We start from the raw sequence: 22,507 nt of genomic DNA, 5'->3' as shown, positions 1-22,507 counted from the left end.
CCTTTAGCACTATGCATAATGAAACGAGTATGGCGTCTATCCCTCTACATAGATTTTGCGTGACAAAAAACCTGGAATTTAACTAAAGAAAATCCAAGAAAAAAACTTTTACACTTAAATGTGAGTAGCAAGGGAAGTAAAAGATGGACTGGCTATTTTTCACTTCTTTATGTTTTTAGCTTTCCTTTGAGTTGTACGAAATTCACGAAACCTCGATAACAAAGTCAACAGGTGCAGTAGTACAAATCTTTTTTTCCTTCTATAGTTTCAAATGATCGTTAAAATCATGTAACCTTGCCATATTTAACATGGTACCTTTCCCATCATTGTGATGTCATCGGGCTACGTAGAATGAAAATACCACTTTTCGTTTAAACGTCGAAATGAGGATGCATGGGTTTCCATTGAAAGGTGTTTGTTTTTTATGAAGCCTTGCGAGCAGCAGATGGAAAGCAAGCCCTTCAAAATGATCAACATGGATCACCAACACCATCATTTGTATTTGGATATACTAAATGGTAAGTACATGGTCCACGAGTTTTAGTAGATTTTTATCCTGCATGTTTTCTGACAAATCTCACGAATAAGCAGATTCTGATGAGTTATGGATTTGAGACTCAATATGGCATGATATCAAGGTTGAATTTTTTCACTTTTGATAAGGTCGCTCTGATGTCTTGTATCCTTGTATGTCAACAATATCTTATTTATTTGTGATTCTAGATTTAGGATGTGGTTATTCAAATTATTAATACCGCTGTTATTAGCGGTGCATATTGAGGCGCTTGCTGCCACCGGTAAACCCCATGTCTCATGTAAACGAACGTACAGAAAGATCGGATGTTTCGACCAAAGCACGTCTCCCGCACAAACATACTTGATCAATGATCGTGACCCGAAAAGCAAATACTTCCAAGGTTACGTCATATCGTGGGAAGAATTCGAACAATCTACCCACAGGTAAAACAACCGTTTTTCAAGATTACTTTCCTCAGTTTTTTTTTGTAAGTGATACAAACAAACAACCATGCCACGCCAACAAACGCCACAACCTTCATTTTTTGCTTTATTGTTCTCATCTTCTTTCAGCTTGGCGTGCCGTTGTCACGAAGAAGCGAAAAGACGAGGAATGAAGTTCTTCGCTATCCGTTTCTATGGTGAATGTGTAGGCGGTATGGATGAAGCGAAACTCACTCAAATGTTGAGATCGGGTGAAGGAAAGTCCAACGCCTGTAACAACATTTACCACAGCCGTTGCGAAGACCATAGTGGTGGTAAAGAATGTGTTGGTCAGGCCAATGCTGACTACTTGTACAGAGTTGTTCAAAACGATGAAAACAGTAAGACTTTTACTTGTCTACTTCGTTTATAACCTTTATAGTGGCTCGTAAATTTTGAGATTATGCCTTAATATTTCACTTATCGACCAGTTTTACCATTTAATGTTTTAACAAACAGTAATAACTGATTAGAGTTTGAGTAAAGGAAACGATTTAAGTTAATTTCATACTCAAGTAATTGGTGTAAAGTTTTTGGACTCTTTTTTTCCATTGTCCAAATAGCTTTTCAAAACAAACCTTTTCTTTTTCAGACGTCAACGGTGGATACAGTGAATGGTCAGAGTTCGGTGGATGTTCCGTCACTTGTGGTGATGGAAACATGGCTCGTGAAAGGATGTGCACCAACCCTGAACCAAAAGGAGAAGGCCTTCCATGTCAAGGACCTTCCACTGAAACTAAAGCTTGTAACCTTGCTCCCTGTCCCAGTAAGGAATGACATTTGCTTTTTCATTTCTCATCTTTAGTTTCTTATTCTTAGTATTATTTTTTATGGTCTTAAATTGAGTCAGCCAGTTTTTTAAGTCATTTTTCTAATGAGGTACTATTAATTGCTGTTTGTTTTATCCTTCAGACCCAATTTGTCAAAAAGTGTAATCTTTTTCAGAACAAACTTTTGTTAGTACATTATTTCAAAAAATCATTTACATTTATGTTAAACCCTAATCAATGAAATACTTTACTTTTTCAGTCGACGGAGGATACACAGATTGGTCACCGTTCGAAGACTGCTCCAAAACCTGTGGTATCGGTATGGAAAAACGAACACGATTTTGCTCCAACCCTAAACCTGCTCACGGCGGAGAAGATTGTTCACGAGGTTTTGAACATGTCGAAACCAAACCATGCAGAAAACCAGCTTGCGCAGGTATTGTTTGTTTCGCTTTACATCATTTGAAGCGTATGAATATGACCCTCTCCAAAAAGGTTGACGTCTTATGCAAACATACACCTCGTTCTCACAGATCCGGTAGGATTTTCGTGGTATCGTTGGGGTAAAAGTAACGAACCAAAACTCGATAGGGATTGATATTTCCATGTTTTTTATGGCTTGGGATTTGAACTCCATTGTTTTCGACCCAGAAAATACAGAGGGGGTGGAAACAAAATAGCTCAATATTTTACAGTGAAGATTTAGCTATCTGATTATTTTAAGTAAGGGGGGGGGTTAGGATATATTTTTTCGACTGGATACGATATTGTGACCGATTTCTCCAGTGGGAAGGGGTCTTAATGGGTCTGTGAGAAGGGATAGAGCACATCAAGTTAAAATAACTGAAATTTTTTTTTTAAGTCGCTAACCATCGCCAAAGGAAATCCTTAACGTTTGAAAGAATGAGTGCTTAATACTTTCTTTTCCTCACTTTTATCATCGACAATTTATACCTGCCCTAAATAAAAACTTTCTAAAGAGTGTATTTAACAGTTATGTGCGTTATATGTATAGTTAATACAACTTTGAAAAAATCACTTTTCAACGAAATGTTTTTTTCTCGCAGTCAATGGAGGATGGGGATCATGGAGTGGACCATCCAAGTGTTCCACCACCTGCGAAGACGGTGTCATCACTTACACACGAAAATGTGACTCTCCACCACCAAGAAACGGTGGCAAAGAATGCCCTGGAGAGGATGAAAAGCAACAAAAATGCTCTAACCCTGGAAAACTCTGTCCAGGTATATTAACGCAATCAAATTCTTATTTACCACCATCGAGAACGTCATGGGTGGAAATACTTTTATGCATTAATCGCAGAGTCGAGTACCATTTTCTTTATGATTTTTTTCTTCGTTATCTTTAAATGACTGTGTTTTAACCTTTCTTCAGTTGATGGAAAATTCTCTCAATGGAGCATCTTTACTCCATGTTCGGAGACTTGCGGATCTGGCATCAAGACACGAACACGACAATGTAACAACCCTGCACCAAAGAATGGAGGTCAAGAATGTAACGGACCGGTCATCGAAAACCTCGCTTGCAAAATCAAAGAATGCCCAGGTATGTTTCTCGTTAAAAGTTTCGAGTTAAAACAATAAAGCTCAACTAAAATTTTACATCCTTGAAATGAAGCCGTGTAAACGGTTTCATGCAATAGACAACGAGTCAAGAAAAAGTTGTTTTGTTTTCACAGCAAGCAATGCTGAAAATGAGAATTCTTCTCATGAGAAATCTTTTACAAGAAGACCAATTAATCAATTGTAAAATACTTTTCGTGTTTGTAGTCGACGGTAAGTGGTCTGCATGGAGTGCATTCTCTGGATGCTCAGAGACATGTGGTCAAGGTGAAAAAGTTCGCACAAGAACATGCAACAACCCTAAACCAGCTCACGGAGGAGAAAATTGCATCGGAGAAGCCAAAGAATCTCAAGAATGTAACCTAAAAGAATGCCCAGGTAAGCTTCCAATAGTTCTCTCGCTTCTTTTGAAAGCATGTTTGCTTTCACAACTTCTTGTTTTATTCTACCACCGACAGGAGGTAAGCGCTGTTAACCATCCTTTTGTATTCGGTTCTCACTTCACGCCTCACCTCTAAAGTAAGGTTATTAACATTTATGAAATTTTCCTTTTCGTTCTCAGTAAATGGTGGTTTGAGTCCATGGAGCATCTTCTCACCTTGTTCCGTTGAATGTGGCGAAGGTACCAAATCGCGCACACGAAAATGTAACAACCCTGAACCATCAAACGGTGGAAAAGGATGTAGTGGTGCTCTTAAGGATACCCAAAAATGTGTCATCGTTGATTGTCCAGGTATATGATTACATTATGCCGCATGTTTTCACGAAAGTATACTCTATTTACATCATTACAAACAACTTTTCAAACTGTATCAAAAACTTCACTTCTTCTAGATAAATAGTGCAAAATTATTTCGAAGAATCATAAGCTCTGTGGGTTTTTCATTCGTTAGTAAGCATTTCTTATTTATTTCAAGGCAAGAATGAAAGTCTGTAATTTAATAAATAAAGAATACTCTCAATTCATTCACAGTACACGGAGGATGGACGGAATGGACCGTCTTCCAACCTTGCTCAAAGACTTGTGGTATTGGAAACACCAAGAGAAAGAGAACTTGTACAAACCCTGCTCCTAAGAACAATGGAAAAGAATGTGAAGGTTCTTACTTGCAAGAATGGCAATGCAAAGAAAAAGACTGCCCAGGTAGCTGTGGTTTTTTTAAATCTGGTGAATGAAATCAACTTTTTTTAATGAAGGTCAACACAATATTCAGTTGAGAAAATATGTGATTTGTCTTGAAATAGAAAATAGTCAGCACACCATTGGGTATTTTTCATGATTTTCATCCCCAATTTTGTTCACTTTTTAAGTTGACGGCAAATGGAAAGCATGGGGTGATTATGGAGTGTGCTCTACAACTTGTGGTGGAGGTGTGCAAATCAAAGAACGGTCTTGTGAACCACCGCGCTTCGGTGGCAAAGACTGTGTTGGAGAAAGCAAAATGTCGCGTAAATGTGGCGAAGACCCATGTCCAGGTAAACTAATTTCTTATATAGTTTGTTTACGCAGTAAAAGAAGGATTTTCGAAAAGCTGAAACGATTGTTTAATTAGACCACGCCCCAATCTTCTTCTGATGTTAATTATTTTCGACTTTTTAGTCGACGGTAACTGGGGAGCTTTCTCGCCTTACGGAAAATGCTCGAAAGAATGTGGTTTGGGAAAACAAGAACGATCACGGAAATGTGACAGTCCCGCCCCCGCCCATGGTGGTGAAAAATGTATCGGAGAAGATTCACAAACGCGAGAATGCAAGGTGAAAGAGTGTCCTATCGATGGTGGCTTTGCTGACTGGAGTGCATTTAGTGTCTGTTCAAAAACTTGTGGTGATGGAACTCAATCCAGAAACAGAAAATGCAACAACCCTGAGCCAGAACATGGGGGAAAACCATGTCTTGGTAAAACTGAAGAAAGTAGATCATGTAAACTCAAAGAATGCCCAGGTAATCCTTTGAAATTTTTAGCACGCTTTGACAGTCGTTTAAAACCGATTTTTTCTGATCAATGGTGATTGGTTTATCAACCACCGAATGTTTAAAAGCTGATCTGAAACTTTTTCTTCGTCCATTTTAGTCGACGGCGGATACGGGACATGGTCAGCTTACTCCCGATGCTCGAAGACGTGTGGCTTCGGAGAACAAAAGCGAACCAGGAAATGCAACAGTCCAGCACCAGCACACGATGGAGATGATTGTATCGGTGAAGATGAACAAATCAGAGAGTGCAAAGTCAAAGAATGCCCAAGTATGTATCCGATTTTTAATATAATTGGCCTATTTCAAATACACTTACGGGGAAAAACAGCTAATCCCAAATTTGAATGGTTACAATGCTAGTGAAATCTTTTACTCAGGCTTTTCCCTGGAACTGAGAAAAAGTTTGGCGCTCTCACTAACTCCACATTCGATCTCCCAAGGTCTAGCGCACGAGAGAAACGACTCCCTCACTTTCAGCTCCGCCTATAGCCAAAATATGATATACTCAATTACCTACTTTATCCATTTTAGTCGATGGTGGTATCTCTCAATGGTCTTCTTACAGCGAATGCTCCAAGACTTGTGGTGAGGGAGAACAAGAACGAACCAGGAAATGCAACAGTCCCGCTCCTCGATATGGTGGAAAAGACTGTCCTGAATCAAAATCAGAAAAGCGAAAATGCAAGCTCCGAGAATGCCCAGGTACACCCCAGTTCTTCTTTGGGTTCAATATCTCGACCACTGTTAAATTTCAAATGAAGACATTCCTTTGCTAAAAAATTAACGTTCGGATCGATTTCATTTGATCAGTTATGGTGATATTTTCAATAGAATCAGACGAAGGTGTCAAGCAAGTTTACTTGTCAACTACTTATCAATTGAAATGCTTCAAAATAGCTTTTATAAAATAGAACCTTTGATAAAAAAAAAGAAAGACTCTACTAACTGTACAAAGAAGGCAATTTTCCCTTTAAGGATCAAAATAGCTATAAAATTCTATTAACTAATGTTTTGTTTTATTTTTTTAGTTGATGGTAACTGGGGAACATGGGGTGTCTTCTTCCCCTGTTCTATTTTGTGTGGTGAAGGAAGCAAGATGAGGTTGAGAAGATGTGACAGCCCTTCACCAGCTCATGGCGGTGATGGTTGCCCCGGTTCTCCTGCTGATTTCCAAAAATGCAAGCTCAAAGAATGCCCAAGTATGTCATCATATCCTATAACAATATGATTGTTCAAACTCTAAATAGCTAAACTAAATGGAGGCTGGAACCTTAACTTTTTTTATTTATGAGTAGTATCAGGAAATCTATAGTAGATTGTCGGGTAAACCACAATCGACAATTATTTACAAAATATCACATCAGAGCCTTTTTCTTTCTGTAGTTGACGGAGAATACACAGAATGGGGAGCATATGGTCCCTGCTCAAAGGCCTGTGGAGATGGAATCCAAACAAGAGCAAGAAATTGTACTGATCCTGCACCAAAGCACGGTGGTAAAGATTGTCAAGGTCCAAGCACCAGTCAACGAGAATGTAAAATCAAGGAATGTCCTATCGATGGAGGTTTGTCTCAATGGACAGCTTATGGTAAATGTTCAGTGGGATGTGGACCCGGCACACAAGTCAGAACACGATCATGTACCAACCCCAAACCACAACATGGCGGAGAAGATTGTGAAGGGGAATTGTCTGATTCAAGAGATTGTCAAGTCAAACCATGTCCAGGTAAGTGAATCTGAAATGTCATCCTAATAATATCAAAGAAAAAAATTACCAAATTGATTTACTGCATGAGCGCCAGTGAGAAAAGCTTTATCAGCTTGATCATTTGTGATACTTTCGAAGGGTCGTCTCTCATGTTGCTTTTAACGTTGCTCAACGTACTTAACGTATATAGCCGTTATAAACGGACATTGTTTTGACTTTTTCAATTTTATCACCATTCATTCACAACTCTGTGAAGCTAAGGGCTGTTTATTTGTTACATGACTTGAAAACTTTAAACTTTCAGTTGATGGAGGGTTCACCGACTGGTCAGACTTCAACGCATGCTCAGTGACATGTGGAACAGGCAAGCAAGAACGAACTCGATCTTGCACAAACCCTGAACCCAAACATGGAGGAGAAGAATGCAATGGACCTGTCCTCGATGAGCGAAGCTGTGTCATGAAGCCTTGTCCAGGTAAAAATAAATCTGATCTAATTGGAAGATTGACTCTGATAGACAAGCAGTTATCTAGTTTTATACAGTAAATGCTTGCAAGTGATTTTGGGTACGTTTTGGATTGAGTGAACAGGGAAAACTAAGTTTCATGCGATGGTACAAAAGTTTGCTTTCTCCTGTTTCCAATATTCTCCTTTAAACCCTTGTGAAAAAAAGGTTCTAGGAAAACTGCCCCCGAGAAAATTGCCCCCCGGAAAACTGCCCCCGGAAAATTGCCCCCTAGAAAATTGCCCCCTAGGAAAATTACCCCCTAGGAAAATTGCCTCCCAGAAAATTGCCCCCTAGAAAATTGCCCCCTAGGAAAATTGCCCCCCGGAAAATTGCCCCCCCCCCCCCGCCATCTTTTTTTCCACTTTTTTATAAAATCCAATGAAACTTCAAATGGCCATTGTAGCTGTAAAATTAAGTAGTTTTGAATTACTCTTAGGGTACCTAGTAAACGGGGGTCAGCGGGGGTGGATTGGAAAAAAGGCTAAAACAGCATAATCCGTACAAAAAAGAAGTTTCAGATTCCGAAAAATTGATAAGCGGAGGAGGGGTTGGATCAACAATGTCCTGGATAGAAAATTTTCGAAAAATAGATTATTTTGGTGGGAACTTTTTTTGGGGAATACTGTAATTAATTTTTTAACTGTGGTTGGAATTAATTTTAGCGAATGACAGCGCAAATCTGTTCTATTTCATCTTATTTTGAGCAACTTTGTTGAATTTCAGGGGTTATTTAGCCAAGAAAACTGAAATTTTAATTTTGGTGGGAACTTATTTTGGCGAGTTAGTAAAAATTAGTTCCCTTAGCTTAGCACGGATAGCACAAGATAGCACGGATAGGGCGCTTAGGGTTAAGAAATGGGGAAAGATTTTTTTGAAAGTGATTTTATTACTCGACTATCTTTCTCCACCTCATACAAAATTTGTAAAAGTCGTTTTTGAGGCGTCTTTTTTCTTTAAGAATTAAGAATTTAGAATCTTAATTCATTTGATGATTCAATGTTTTTGTTTTACCGTGCGCGGTCTACAAAATCCGTTTTTTACATGGGAAATTTCAAATCTCCAAAAAATTTCACAAAGAAATGCTTTAAGTCCCTTTTTAGTCATTGAAAACATCCAAAAACTTTAACGTTTCGAAAACTTTGAATCAAATCGAGCCGATCGAGCTCCAATGTTTGTGGATTGATTAAAGAAAGGACGTTGAAAATTGAGTTAGATTTAGTTTCGAAAAATGGAAAAATAGGGGGCAATTTTCCGGGGGGCAATTTTCCTAGGGGGCAATTTTCTGGGGGGCCGTTTTCCGGGGGGCAATTTTCCTGGGGGGCAATTTTCTGGGGGGCCGTTTTCCGGGGGGCAATTTTCTAGGGGGCAGTTTTCCGGGGGGCAGTTTTCTCGGGGGAAATTTTCCTGACACCGAAAAAAACTGGAATATAAAATAAAGCTTTAGTAGGTTTAAACTGTTTGAATTTAACCTTAAGTGAACGGTGGGTATACCCAATGGTCATCTTACGGAGCTTGTTCGGAAACTTGTGGAGCTGGTATCCAACAACGAACAAGAAGTTGTACCAAACCTTCACCTGCTCACGGTGGGGATGATTGTACTGGCGCTGATGTCGAAGAACGAGATTGTAAACTGCGTGAATGCCCCATTAATGGGGGTTACTCTGAATGGTCACCCTTTGCACCTTGTTCCAAGACTTGCGGTGATGGCGATCAATCACGAACACGAAAATGTACAAACCCAAAACCTCAATATGGTGGTAAACAATGTCAAGGTGCTGCTCAAGAGACAAGAGACTGTAAAGTCCGCGAATGCCCAAGTAAGTCTAATAACAGACATGAATTTAGATTAATAAATGTAACCAAACAGGTTTTACAACCATAATGAAGGAGGGATGCAAGTTTTTGTCATATTCTACGCTTAGTTTTTGAGAGCTTGTGAAATAAATGACCGAAAGGATCTGAAGTTACCTTTTTCCATTGTATTTGCTCATATACCAGATTGTCTAATAATCGTTCTTCTTTATAGTTGATGGAGGGTTCGGACAATGGTCATCATACGGCGCATGCTCAGAACCATGTGGTGAAGGTGAACAATCAAGATCACGCAAATGCGACAGCCCTGCTCCACAACACGGTGGTGATGAATGCATGGGCGCCAAAGATCAGTCAAGAAAATGCAAAGTTAAAGAATGCCCAGGTTCGTGAAGCAAAGATAAAATTAAATTTCAAAATAGAATAAGAATTGTCTGAGAACAGTCTAACTACTTATGGTTTTTTCGAATTTACGTTCTACTTTACATTCAAGATTTGTTTTGAAAACTAGACTTGTATCAAGAAAAATTCATTGAAATTTGCATTTTTGCTTTTCAGTGGATGGAGGATATTCACAATGGTCACCATTCAGCGCATGCTCAAAGACTTGTGGTGATGGTTTGAAGAAACGAACACGCAAATGTACCAACCCTTCGCCTGCTCACGGTGGTAAACAATGTCAAGGTGCATCTGAAGAAGAAGCTGAATGCAAAGTCAGAGAATGCCCAGGTGAGCATGTTCATTATGCTTAAGTCAGTCTCGGTTGTTGGTAATGTCGCAAATATTTTCATCTCTTGTGAAACAACTTGATGTTTTTTTTAATTTAAAAAAATATGATTTCTAATATAAAACTTTTACTGCATATTTATTTTTCATATACGCGTCAAGGCTCAAAATCAATCGTCAAGGAATAAATACATTGTTATTTTCAATCATTTTAAACCACAAACGTTATCTTTTTCAGTGGACGGTGGATTCTCCGAATGGTCATCCTATGGAGTTTGTTCCAAATCATGTGGTGATGGACAACAAGAACGAACTCGATCATGCACCAACCCTTCACCTGCTCATGGCGGTAAAGAATGCAATGGACCTGTCCTTAACTCAAGAAAATGCAACCTCCGACCATGTCCAAGTGAGTCAAAGTTAATAGTACACTCGTAAAGTGTAGTTACGATTGATTCTCAATAAATTAAAGCTTACCCTCCTGTCTTCAAAAAATATTGATGCGATCAAATTTCTAAAATGTATTTCTTTTACCTTTTAGTCAATGGTGGTTTCACTCAATGGTCGAAATTCGACGAATGTTCAGAACTTTGTGGTGGTGGAGACCAAGAAAGAACACGATCTTGCACAAACCCTGCCCCCAAGTTTGGTGGTAAAGATTGCGTCGGCCCTGAAACTCAAGAAAGAGCTTGCAACACTCAAAAATGCAAAGGTAGATAACAAATTTCATATTATTTACATTCAAGTATTATCCAAGGTGAATAGCATAATAGCTGGAATGGTTTGATCCGTATAATATTCAATATAATATAAATTCAAAAAGAGGGAGACACTTTTGCTTCTAATATCTTGGTAACATTTCGTCTTTTCTAGTCGATGGTGGGTATGGTCCATGGTCCAAATACGGCGAATGCTCCAAAACGTGCGGTCAAGGAACTCACACTCGAACAAGAACATGTGTGGAAACGAGACGGGATTGCTCTGGACCAGCCAAACAAACCAAAGTATGCAAAGTTCGTGAATGTCCAGGTATACTTCTATTACATTATTCATTCTTTATTTTGAATGATTCAATTTCAGATTCAAAAAGATTTTGCCACTCCTTCCACTGCGAATACAAATCATCTTTCTAGTGTGTGGGTGTTTAATAATACGGTTGTTTGCATAAAAGGGTTTGGAATTTAGTCCGAATAAATGGGCAATCAAAAGTATATATGAGAAAATCCAAAACTATTTTAACCAAAAATGAATAAACTAAGATATTTCAATATTACGATGGACTGGGAAGTTTTTCGGGTTTCTGTAAGAATTGTAATTAACAATTTTTATTTCTTTCTTTCCTCGTCTAGTCAATGGTGGTCTATCCAGTTGGTCACCATTTACTGCTTGTTCCAAGACTTGTGGAGATGGAACTCAATCACGAACAAGAGCTTGCACCAATCCTCCACCTGCTCATGGCGGCAAAGCTTGCTCTGGAAATCTCAAAGACTCCAGAAAATGCAAAGTTAAGGAATGTCCAGGTAAAGCCAAAGTTTCTTTGTGCGTGCCAATATTTGTTTGCATTATTATAATTACCTATCCATTTGGACCGTTACTAAAGATTAAGTGGCAATAGTTTGTTTATCAATTGCTAGGGTATCATAACAATAAGTTTACAGAACAGTATCTATACCAAAATCTATATCTATACCCTACCGATTTTCAGTTAATGGAGGCTACAGCAACTGGTCAGCTTACGGAGCTTGTTCAGAAACTTGTGGTACAGGCTTCCAGCAACGAACAAGAAGTTGCACCAAACCGCGACCTGCTCACGGTGGAAAGAAATGCCAAGGGAAAGCTATCGATCAAAAGAGCTGTAAACTTCGAGAATGTCCAAGTAAGCGCAACCTTTGTTTAAATATTTGTTCCAAAAGTATAACCGATAATGTTTCTAACTTATTATTTGTTTTATTTTGAGAAAAAGCTTGATTAAGTTGGTTACTTTGTCAACCTTTTATTTACTCTAACTTAGTCAACGGCCAATGGGGAGCTTTCGGACCCTACGGAGAATGTTCACGACCCTGCAATGGTGGCATCCAAGAACGATTCAGAAAATGTAACAACCCTGCACCACAACACGGTGGAAAGAAATGCCCAGGATTCGCTAAAGGAGTTCAAGTTTGCAATCTCCACAGATGCCCAAGTAAGTTCTTTCGCTCACTTTTAATTCAAATAAATAGTTTGGTAAGGTTTTCAAGTTTTCAAGCTACTCCTTTGAAATGATATTCCTATATTTTCTGGCTTGGATTTGAAGAGATATATTACAAGCATCGAACAATGGTTATTATTTCGTTCTTAAGGTTTCTTGTTTTATTTTCATGATTTTTCATTAACTCTTTGCACCACAGTCGATGGCAACTGGGGAACTTGGGGAGCTTACGGAGGATGTAGTAACAAATGTGGAGGTGGCGTCAAAGAACGTTTCCGTGCTTGCGACAACCCAGCACCTAAACACGGTGGAAAAGATTGTCGAGGATTTGCTAAAGGAGTTTCTGTTTGTAACACCCAAAATTGTCCAAGTAAGAGCATGTTTTTGTTAAAATTGTTCGTTTGAAAATCGTATACCTGCTTACTTTATTTTACTTTCAGAAATGTGGTAACTTTTATTATACTTTCGATCGCAGCCCCGCAGCCCCCTCGGTCTTCAATTCAATTAAATATTGCAGAAATAAGTTGTTACTCATGAAAACTACGAGCCTAACATTTCTTGAGAGCATTGTGTCCTTGAATTGAAACTTGCAAAAATATTTTAGTAAATATTCGAATGTTTAATGAGGAAATTACTACTTACTGTTTTTTTCAGTCGACGGAGGTTTGGGCAAATGGACGTCATTTGGAGATTGTACACGGACTTGTGGTATGGGAACACGTACAAGAACAAGACAATGTAACAACCCTGTACCCAAGTTTGGTGGTGCCAACTGCAAGGGGGCTTTGAGCTTTACTGTTCGATGTAAACTCGCTGAATGCCCAGGTATGAGACAGACAATGATTTATTAAGAAATGTTATTTTTTGATTCTTATCTTATTAAAATAAATCAACTTGAATATTTATCTTCGTCAAAGCGTGAATATTTTTATGATGATTAACCATCACTTCCGTTTAGTCGATGGTGGTTTATCAAGCTGGTCTTCATACTCCACCTGTTCCAAGGCTTGTGGAGATGGAACTCAATCGCGAACAAGAAGTTGCACCAATCCTCCACCTGCTCATGGTGGTAAAGCATGCTCTGGAAATCTCAAAGACTCCAGAAAATGCAAAGTCAAGGAATGTCCAGGTAAAAAACATCTCTGCGGTTTTGTGAATTCATTACACCACGATGTTTGATTTCGAAAAAAAAGAACCTTAAAAGTGATTCAATAGTAGGATGCAATCACATAATTATTTTCGAGAGTTAAATGTATTTGAAATGATTTTCGCGAATGAGGTCCGCTCCCGAGGCAAACTGTGAAGGTGAAAGTAGGGCAAAAACTGACCATCTTCCAAACACAATGTCAGTAGAACGTGAAAATTCTGAGTAAAAAAAGTATGAAAGAACTAGAAGGAACAAGTCCTGTACTCAAACACACGAATGAATTTTACTTTAACATTGTAACCATTTTCTACCAGTCAATGGAGGATTCTCATCTTGGTCACGATACGGAGCTTGTTCAAGAACGTGTGGTTTGGGAACTCAATCACGAACACGATCATGCACCAACCCAAGACCTGCTCACGGTGGAAAAGGGTGTTCTGGATCAACCAAATCATCACGCAAATGCCGTGTCCGATATTGTCCAGGTATATAATTCCTGGATTTTACAGTTTATTTGGCATCTATTTGTTTATATAACCCTAAAAGTTTTTTTTTGAATTTTCCCTAATCCATTCAGTTTGGAAGTTTCAACTTCGAGTTTGGAATTGACTTTTGGCTTTTAATGCTTTTCTTTAAGTCAATGGTCGCTGGAGTTCATGGGGAGCTTACGGGGGTTGTAGCAACAAGTGTGGTGGTGGTGTTCAAGAGAGATTCAGATCTTGCACCAACCCTGCCCCACGTCACGGTGGGAAGAAGTGCAGTGGTTTCGGTAAAGGAGTTCGAGTATGCAACTATCAACCATGTCCTGGTAAGAACTTTTTTCTTCCTCATTCAGCTCAAACGCCTCTTGTTTTTTAGTTTAAACATGTATTTTCTCAATTTGTTTAGCTTTCAGTAGAATTACTTTGGATAATTACGGGAACGTACAAAAAGAGATTTCGATCTGTTTTTGGAAAACTTTGTTGATACAAACAAACAATTCTGTCATTCTTACATTTTAGTCAACGGAGGCCTCTCTTCCTGGTCATCTTACGGAGCTTGTTCCAAGACTTGTGGTATGGGAGAACAATCGCGAACACGAACCTGCACCAACCCCAAACCTGCTCATGGTGGAAAAGACTGTGAAGACGAATTGGTAGAATCTAGAAAATGCAAAGTCAGAAGCTGCCCAGGTATAACTTCAACTTTTTAAAATGCGTTTCAAATTTGAAATCTTTTATTTGAAAATCTTTCAAAAATAGAAACAATTTGTCTTCACAATAATAACTGCTATATGTTCTATACAAAGATCATGAAACCTAAGAAGCCTTTTTTTCTTTTAGGTGTATTGTTATATATATAACAATGTTTAATTTATATATTTAGAAAAATTCAAAAAAATAGGAAACAAAACGCATAATTATAAAAATGTTAGTCCCTTTTTATGTTTCATCTTTATTTTATTTAGTATTTTCAACACTTGCTCTCCTTGAGGTCAGATCTCTGATCTTCACCATATATATATACCTTATGTTTTTCAGTCAACGGAGGCTTCACACAATGGTCGTCATTCGGGGCTTGCTCCAAGACTTGTGGAGATGGTACACAAGAACGAACTCGATCATGCACAAACCCTTCACCCGCTCACGGTGGTAAAAAGTGCAGTGGACCGGTCGTCAATTCTAGAAATTGCAAAGTCAAGGAATGCCCAGGTAAATTTCCCTAAAAAACTCACACATTTTTTGAATCTCTAAATCGAGCAAATTTGACTTAACGTTATTTGATTTAAGTTTCGCTTGTGATTTATGTAGCATCTTCTTATATTTTACTAAGGGAAGCATCTAGGGGGCTTGAGGCCCCCTTAAAATCTCAAGACTGACTGATTGACAAATTCACGTTAACTTTGAAATTTTGACCAGTGGTAATATAAGAAGATGCTATAGAAGGGTTGAAACGATATCTTATACTCATCAACTAAACTATTTATGTGATATATTTTGTTTGTAGTCAATGGTGGTCTGTCTGAATGGAGTGCGTACACTGCTTGCTCAAAGACATGCGGCCAAGGAACCCAATCACGAAAAAGAGCTTGCACAAACCCAACACCTGCTTTCGGTGGAAATTCTTGCTCTGGAACATTGAAAGAATCAAGAAAATGTCAAGTTAAACATTGTCCAAGTAAGAAATATGAATTCTGGCGTAGAAACAACAGGCCTCGCAGGTATCTTTTTCCCCGAGAAAAGTGAAAAGGTTTGCGCGTTTTAATAGTGTCATGATATTTAGTCATTAATTGAAGAAGAAAAGTAGCTATTTGTGAAAATTCTTGCATTATCGAAATTAATCCATGGTTCATTGCATTTTTCTGCCAATCCAAGCCGAAAGAACTTTAATTGTACCTGATTTCAACACAAGCCTCCTGTTCCACAATAATTTACTACGGGACCAAAAGAAAACTATAAGAAAGCTCAAACACATGAAGTTATCTAGGCACTGGTATAAATATTTCCTTCATCGTAAGACATTTATGGAAAGTGGATTAAATTACTCTCTGCAATTCGAATCTTTTTCTCACTTGAAGAAAATGTTTTGTCCTATGAAGATTGAATTAGAGAAAGTCAACTGTAGCTTTGTACATGTGTAGGATTTTCAGGAGCTTTTTGACATTATGCGCAGAAATGCTAGATGTGAATGATGACCTGACGAAAATTTTCCACCCTTATTTTTCAGTCAATGGCAACTGGGGAAAATGGGGAGCATACGGAGGATGTTCGACCACATGTGGTGGAGGTGTTCAAGAGAGATTCCGTGCTTGCAACAGCCCCTCACCTCAATTTGGAGGAAAGAAATGTTCTGGATTTGCAAAAAGCGTCAAAGTGTGCAACACCAACAGATGCCCAAGTAAGTTCAACTAAAACCTAAAAGTTTATCTAGTTGTCTAAAAAGGTATTTGTGAGACCTTTAAGGGAATTTGTATAAATGTTACCGCCAATTTCACACTCTGTCTCAAAAAGCTGCCTTTGCACCATTGTCTGCACTGCTCTTCGGCAAAAATGTAAATTATTGTTCAATATTTGCTGAGTTTTGCTCCTATTATCCCCCTTATCCTATTTCGGATCAAGTAAGTTATAATTGCTTTTATTTGATGGTTTCCCTTTTCCCTTCTTTTTCCTAGTTCATGGTAACTGGGGTCCATGGCAAGGATACGGAGCCTGCTCTAAATCATGCAACGGTGGTATTCAACACCGTATCCGTGAATGTAACAATCCTGCTCCGAAATACGGAGGCCGTCCATGCGAAGGATTCAACAGATATCAACGTGGTTGTGCTTATGACCGTTGTCCAGGTAATGGTCCCTTCCATTTTATCTCTTTTGTATTTTAGGTAATTCAAGATTTTATTATTCGATTATGGTATTACAAATTTCTAGTAATATTCAAATCAAAACAAATTTTCAACCATAAATGAACACCGACCACTATATATTATTCGTTAGTTCGTTAGTTCTTTAAACGTCTTTTTTTATGCTTTCAGTGCACGGTGCTTGGAGCTCATGGGGAATGTTCACTGCATGCTCGAAGACCTGTGGAGGAGGAAGCAAATCAAGGAGCAGATTGTGTAACTCGCCATCACCCTCCTACGGTGGAAGCAAATGCGCCGGAAAAGCAAACGATGTCCAAAAATGTAACAGTCAAGCATGTGCTGGTATGTTTTCTTTTATGCTTCAAATCTATAATTTGCTTTTAAATTAATCTTACTGATAGTTTTCAATGAATTTAGATTAGAGAATTTACTCAAGATGAAGCGTCCGAAATGATCTTTATGTCTTACAATAATAACGATAAAGCTATGGCTTATGTAAAACATAAACTAGAAGATATTAAAAGTATTTCGAGACTTTGTAAAAATACACTAAACTTTCAAATGCTCAAATTTTGCAGTGGACGGCAACTGGGGCAAATGGGGATCATTCGGTAAATGCAGCAAATCGTGTGGTGGTGGTGTCACCATCAGAAAGAGAGCTTGCAACAGCCCTGTACCTTTCAATGGTGGTGCCAAATGTCCAGGATCCTCCGAAGACCGACAAGAATGCAACTCTGGAAAATGTCCAGGTAAGCATACTTAATACTGCTAGAAATGTTTCCTTCCTTTTTTCTTATATGTCAAATATGTTTAATCTTTTGTTTGTAATCTAGTTGAGGACCGATCAATGATGTGGAAAGGCTTTTGTAAAGGACCCGATCAACCTGAATGACCTTATTTTAGTCACTACCTCAACGTACAAACCTTTAGTCAATTCAACAACTTAATACTCATTTTCTAGTGAATGGTAAATGGGGAGCATGGTCATCATACGGTTCATGTTCAAAGACATGTGGAAGTGGTGTGAAGGAACGAACACGACAATGTAACAGCCCAAGTCCTAAACATGGCGGTGCTGCATGTCCTGGCAAAAACAGAGAATTAGCTGATTGTGCAACATGGAGATGCCCAAGTAAGATCTATTCTCCAGTTGATTGGTCATGCATTCATACGAGAATGCACAAAATTCTTCTCCTTCTAAAATACACGCGAATATTTTCCTTCAAAAATATACAACAATATTTTCCTTCAAAAATACACGCGAATATTTTCCTTCAAAAATATACAACAATATTTTCCTTCAAAAATACACGCGAATATTTTCCTTCAAAAATATACAACAATATTTTCTTTCAAAAATACACGCGAATATTTTCCTTCAAAAATACACAAAAGAGATTGCTGGATTTTTTTAAAGCAAAGGATTAATTTGAGCAGACCGAAAACAAATTTGAGGTTGAAAAATCGCCCTCTAAGACACCAGGACCCTTTTTACTCAATTTTTTTTGTCTGAGTAAAAGTCGTGAAATAGCTTAGCTGGAACAGCGGAATTTAGTGAGTTAAACTATATGATATAAATCTTCATTATTCTATCTTCTCAACAACAGTCAGCGGAGGTTGGGCACCGTGGGGAAGCTTCGGTAAATGTTCAGTCTCTTGTGGAGGAGGACACAAAGAAAGACATCGATCATGCACTGCTCCTGCACCAAGGTATGGTGGTCAACCATGCATCGGACATCCTAAACACATCGTCTACTGCAATTACCACCCATGCAAAGGTCAGTAACAAAATTTTCTGTATGTATTGATTCTCCAAATCGCTTCCTTGACTAAAGTGCTACGTGTTCAAAAAGAACATATAAAAACACATAAGAAACTAAATTTTAATCGAGACGGGATATAACATTGCTGTCTGTGTCTAGCTTAACATGGTTTTCAACTTTTTCAAGGGTTATATGATATTTGATGAGGGTATAGACAACTGAGTTTGAACTAAACCATTTTGTACTTCAAACAATTATGACTTCCATGGAAAAGTCCCTTCTTGTCGCACAACTTGCGTTATTTCTTTGTTTCGATTATTAACAATGATCATTGTTTTTAACAGTTGATGGTCAATGGGGAGCATGGTCTTCATATGGTGAATGTTCTGCTTACTGCGACGGTGGCATCAAGAAGAGATATAGATATTGCAACAGTCCTGCACCAGCTCATGGCGGTCGTGGCTGTCAAGGATCAGATGAACAATCCACTCAATGTAACTCTCAAAGATGCCCAAGTAAGTGTTATCACCTTTCGTGACAAGATAAGAAATATTGGAATAAACAGGAATATTGAGGTCTTCATTCTGATTTTTTTCACTGAGTGACCGAAAAAAGTTTTTACTATTAGTCTTAAGATAACTTCTTTTTTGTTTTAAGTTCATGGTCAATGGGGTACATGGAGTCGATATGGAGATTGTAGTAAACCCTGTGGTGGAGGATTCTCAGAGAAGAAGAGAGCCTGCAACAGTCCAGCACCACAATTCGGTGGACGTCCATGTGAAGGACCAGCATCTCACAAACGAAGATGTAACATCCAAGGCTGTAAAGGTGAGGCTTTTAACATACACGTGTAATCATGAAAATAGCTTACTATATGTACCCTGCATTGCATTTACAATTTTGGTCAAGTTCCCCTGTTAGGTTAGCGAGATATCGAGTATGTGCCGCCTGGCACTTGGAGGGACTAAAACTGACCTTTAGAGGGACTTAAATAAAGGAAAAACTGGACTTTATGAATTACAGCATTCATGTACGCGGTTTTAGCCATTCAGATTGCTCATATTTTGAGACGATAACAAAGAATATAACGACTTCAATATTTTGTATCTTGTTTTAGTGGACGGTAATTGGTCGGCATATACACCTTACGGGAAATGTTCTTCAAGTTGTGGTGGAGGTGTCCAAGAAAGATTTAGATATTGTAATAACCCAAGTCCTGCGTTTGGTGGAAAAGCGTGCGATGGTTTCGCCAAGACTGTTCGTGTCTGTAACATCTTTGTACCATGCAGAGGTAGGTTTGTTCGACATGTCTATCACAGAATTCAAAATAAAGCATCAGATTTCTTTTTAGAGTCTTTCACACAGAATTTTGTAAAGCCCGAATGGCTAGATAGAGTGTCATTTCTGAAAAGTGTGTTGTGGTTAGTAGGAAATCCTACCTAGGTCACGTGACATTAGAATATAATTTAAGCGCTTGACCAATCTGAAGCTTCGCGGGATTTAGAAAAAAAATAGTAACAATGTTCTTTGCGATATTCACTTTCTTTTAGCCTGGAAAAGCTTAAAAGCACACCGTCTAGCCCTTAGGGCATAACAGAATTCTGTGGTCTTTCATATTATTTTCTTCGTTCTTTATTTTTAAGATTTTTTCTTCTTTACAACGGACAAGCACAAAATAGAAACACTGCATGGGAGTAAAACCCCGGACAAAAGTTCTGCAAACTATAGAAAAAAGTTTTTTAAAAAAGCGCCGATCATAGGAATTGCAACTGCAATGGCAACTGCACCAGTTATACGGAGCATTCTGAAACAATGTAATCTCTTTTCTAGGTTGGTCAGCATGGGGTCGATGGGGTGCTTGTACCTTACCATGTAATGGTGGTGTACGTTTCCGATTCCGAAACTGCTACACTCATCCGTGCCCTGGATCTCAATCACAAGTTCAAGCATGCGCGATGAACCGTTGCAAGGGAAAATAGACGTGAATTTTATTTTAACTGTACACTTCTTGAAAATATCAAAATACATCAATGAATAAATTTGAATTTGAGTATCTATTTTCTTTATAACATAACAAAAGAGAGCAAATCTTCAACCATATCTGCAAATAATATCTAGAAAAACAGCACTTGTATAGGTGTAAGTTGAAGCAAGTTCTTTACTAAAATTTCGACACGGGACGGGTGTTTGATCTGCATGATTTCTATGACCCCTAGAATCTTGAAGGACACGTGGAACAAATGTTTCTGCTAATATAAGCAAATATTTATTAACTTGCTCTTCTGATAAATGGTTTGTGATCCGTTTTCAATTTGTTGCTTCCGGACCGAACGTTTCGAAATATAATATAGATAACTGATAACTGTTCCGACGGCCGGACGAATATTCCGCCGACCAAGGAACTATTTCGATGGCCGAATTTCCGGCGAATTCTGACCCTGACCCCTCTGATAGCAATCCATATTTTAGATGGAAGTGGAATTTTTTAGCTGTCGAAATTTGGTTACTATAAAGAACACAGATGAGATAGAGTTTTTATAAGATACTTTAATAATTGGTCATTTGAAGTAATAAAAATGACACGTTCTTTAGAAAAAGTAACAAAATTGTTTTATTGGTCAAAATGAATAGTACCAACATTGTTTTTTAAATTTTTCCTAGCGATCATAGTGCCAGTTTGAGATCTTTGGAAGAGAAGAATATCAATGAAGATGGAAGATGATTGTTTAGGAATTTATGTATGAGTTTACATGATTCAAGCTCATATAGTTGATCTATATTAAGTGGGTGAAAGATGGTCTCATCCTCCATAGGAGAACAGACCTTGTTAATATAATTTTTACATTTAAGTATGGATTCATTAATTTTACCCAAGCCATTGCTTACAGGGGAACCCCATGAAGTTAAATACCGTATGTCAGATGCGAGTTCACTAAGGCATAAAAAAGAGAGATCATATTCTTTCTAGGAAGAAACCAGCCAACTTTGTGTAGAATACCTATATTCTGCTTAATTCTTGTGTGCAGTCTCTTGAGATGTTCTCTCCAGCTCAGTTTATGATCAATGATTACTCCAAGGTATTTAGCTTCATTGACATGGTTCAGAGTCTGACCTGAAATAGAAATGTTGAAATTAGTTTGTTTGTGCTCACTGAAGATCATATAGTTGGATTTAGAGATATTTAGAGTAAGTTGATTAGCTCCTAGCCAGTCTGAAATCTTGCCAACCTCAACATTAATAAGATTTTGAAGAGCTTCAGGGTTTTTATGACTCATAAAAAGACACGTATCGTCAGCAAACAACGTCTGTGAGAATGATGAATTAAATCGCAGGTCATTAATATAAATCAAGAAAAGAAGGGGACCAAGCACTGAACCTTGGGAGACCCCGTGAGACATGGATAAGGGTGTTGAATTAGCGTCGTTGCGGTAAACGCTTTGTTTTCTGTTTGCAAGATAACTTCGAAACCATGATAGAACAGGACCCCTTATTCCAATTTTTTCGATTTTTTTTAGCAGTATTGCATGATTAACTGTATCAAAGGCTTTTGCCAGATCGAGGAAGATTGCACAACCAGTCTCTTTGTTTTTTTGCATTTGTAGATAAAATTTGTTAGATGTAGGATTGCACAAGAGGTAGACTTACCTTTCTGGAACCCATATTGACCATCAAATAAAATTTTGTTCTTGTCTAGAAATTCAGTAATTCTCTCATGGACAATTTTCTCAAAGATCTTATCGAATAATGGAAGGACTGATATCGGTCTGAAGTTTTTTATATCCGTCTTATTCCCACTTTTGAAAAGTGGTGCAACTTTTGCATGTTTCAGAAGTTCCGTGAAGACACCTGTGGACAGAGATTTGTTGATTAGTATTGCAAATGGATTGGAAATTAAATCAGCAGTACCTAAGGCCTCCAGAGCCGCCTGGGCTTACGCTGTAAGCTTACAGCGCTTTACTGGAGCCTTAGTTAAGCTTATTCTGAGCTCCA

General features: G+C 38.2%; 1 protein-coding gene across 2 annotated transcripts; it reads left to right on the top strand.

Moving 5' to 3' along the window:
- The first annotated feature begins 491 nt into the window (after positions 1-491).
- Positions 492-20,562, top strand: LOC136808175 (SCO-spondin-like). Of its 2 annotated transcripts, XM_067064713.1 has the most exons (44): positions 492-518; positions 724-960; positions 1,090-1,340; positions 1,592-1,765; positions 2,029-2,205; positions 2,837-3,013; positions 3,165-3,335; positions 3,560-3,730; positions 3,915-4,085; positions 4,326-4,496; positions 4,664-4,828; positions 4,953-5,294; positions 5,425-5,595; positions 5,859-6,029; positions 6,356-6,526; positions 6,711-7,052; positions 7,339-7,509; positions 9,018-9,359; positions 9,569-9,739; positions 9,913-10,083; positions 10,319-10,489; positions 10,622-10,792; positions 10,954-11,109; positions 11,430-11,600; positions 11,786-11,956; positions 12,092-12,262; positions 12,468-12,638; positions 12,923-13,093; positions 13,227-13,397; positions 13,730-13,900; positions 14,053-14,223; positions 14,417-14,587; positions 14,936-15,106; positions 15,402-15,572; positions 16,122-16,292; positions 16,567-16,737; positions 16,926-17,096; positions 17,333-17,503; positions 17,716-17,886; positions 18,362-18,532; positions 18,862-19,032; positions 19,175-19,345; positions 19,635-19,808; positions 20,348-20,562. In XM_067064713.1, exons 2-44 carry the CDS (start codon positions 731-733, stop codon positions 20,494-20,496), a joined length of 7,980 nt encoding a protein of 2,659 aa, XP_066920814.1. In that variant the 5' UTR covers positions 492-518; positions 724-730; the 3' UTR covers positions 20,497-20,562. The 2 variants fall into 2 exon arrangements, with proteins under 2 accessions (XP_066920814.1, XP_066920815.1); XM_067064714.1 differs by lacking the exons at positions 492-518; positions 12,468-12,638; positions 12,923-13,093; ... (4 more) ...; positions 14,936-15,106; positions 15,402-15,572 and having other exon boundaries at positions 690-960.
- The last annotated feature ends 1,945 nt before the right edge of the window (positions 20,563-22,507 follow it).

The sequence above is a fragment of the Clytia hemisphaerica genome, unplaced genomic scaffold (assembly GCF_902728285.1).
Source record: "Clytia hemisphaerica strain Z4C2 unplaced genomic scaffold, Clytia hemisphaerica genome assembly, whole genome shotgun sequence".
Classification (NCBI taxonomy): domain Eukaryota; kingdom Metazoa; phylum Cnidaria; class Hydrozoa; order Leptothecata; family Clytiidae; genus Clytia; species Clytia hemisphaerica.
The sequence above is the reverse complement of the archived record's forward strand: the minus strand, read 5'-3'. Positions and strand labels throughout refer to the sequence as shown.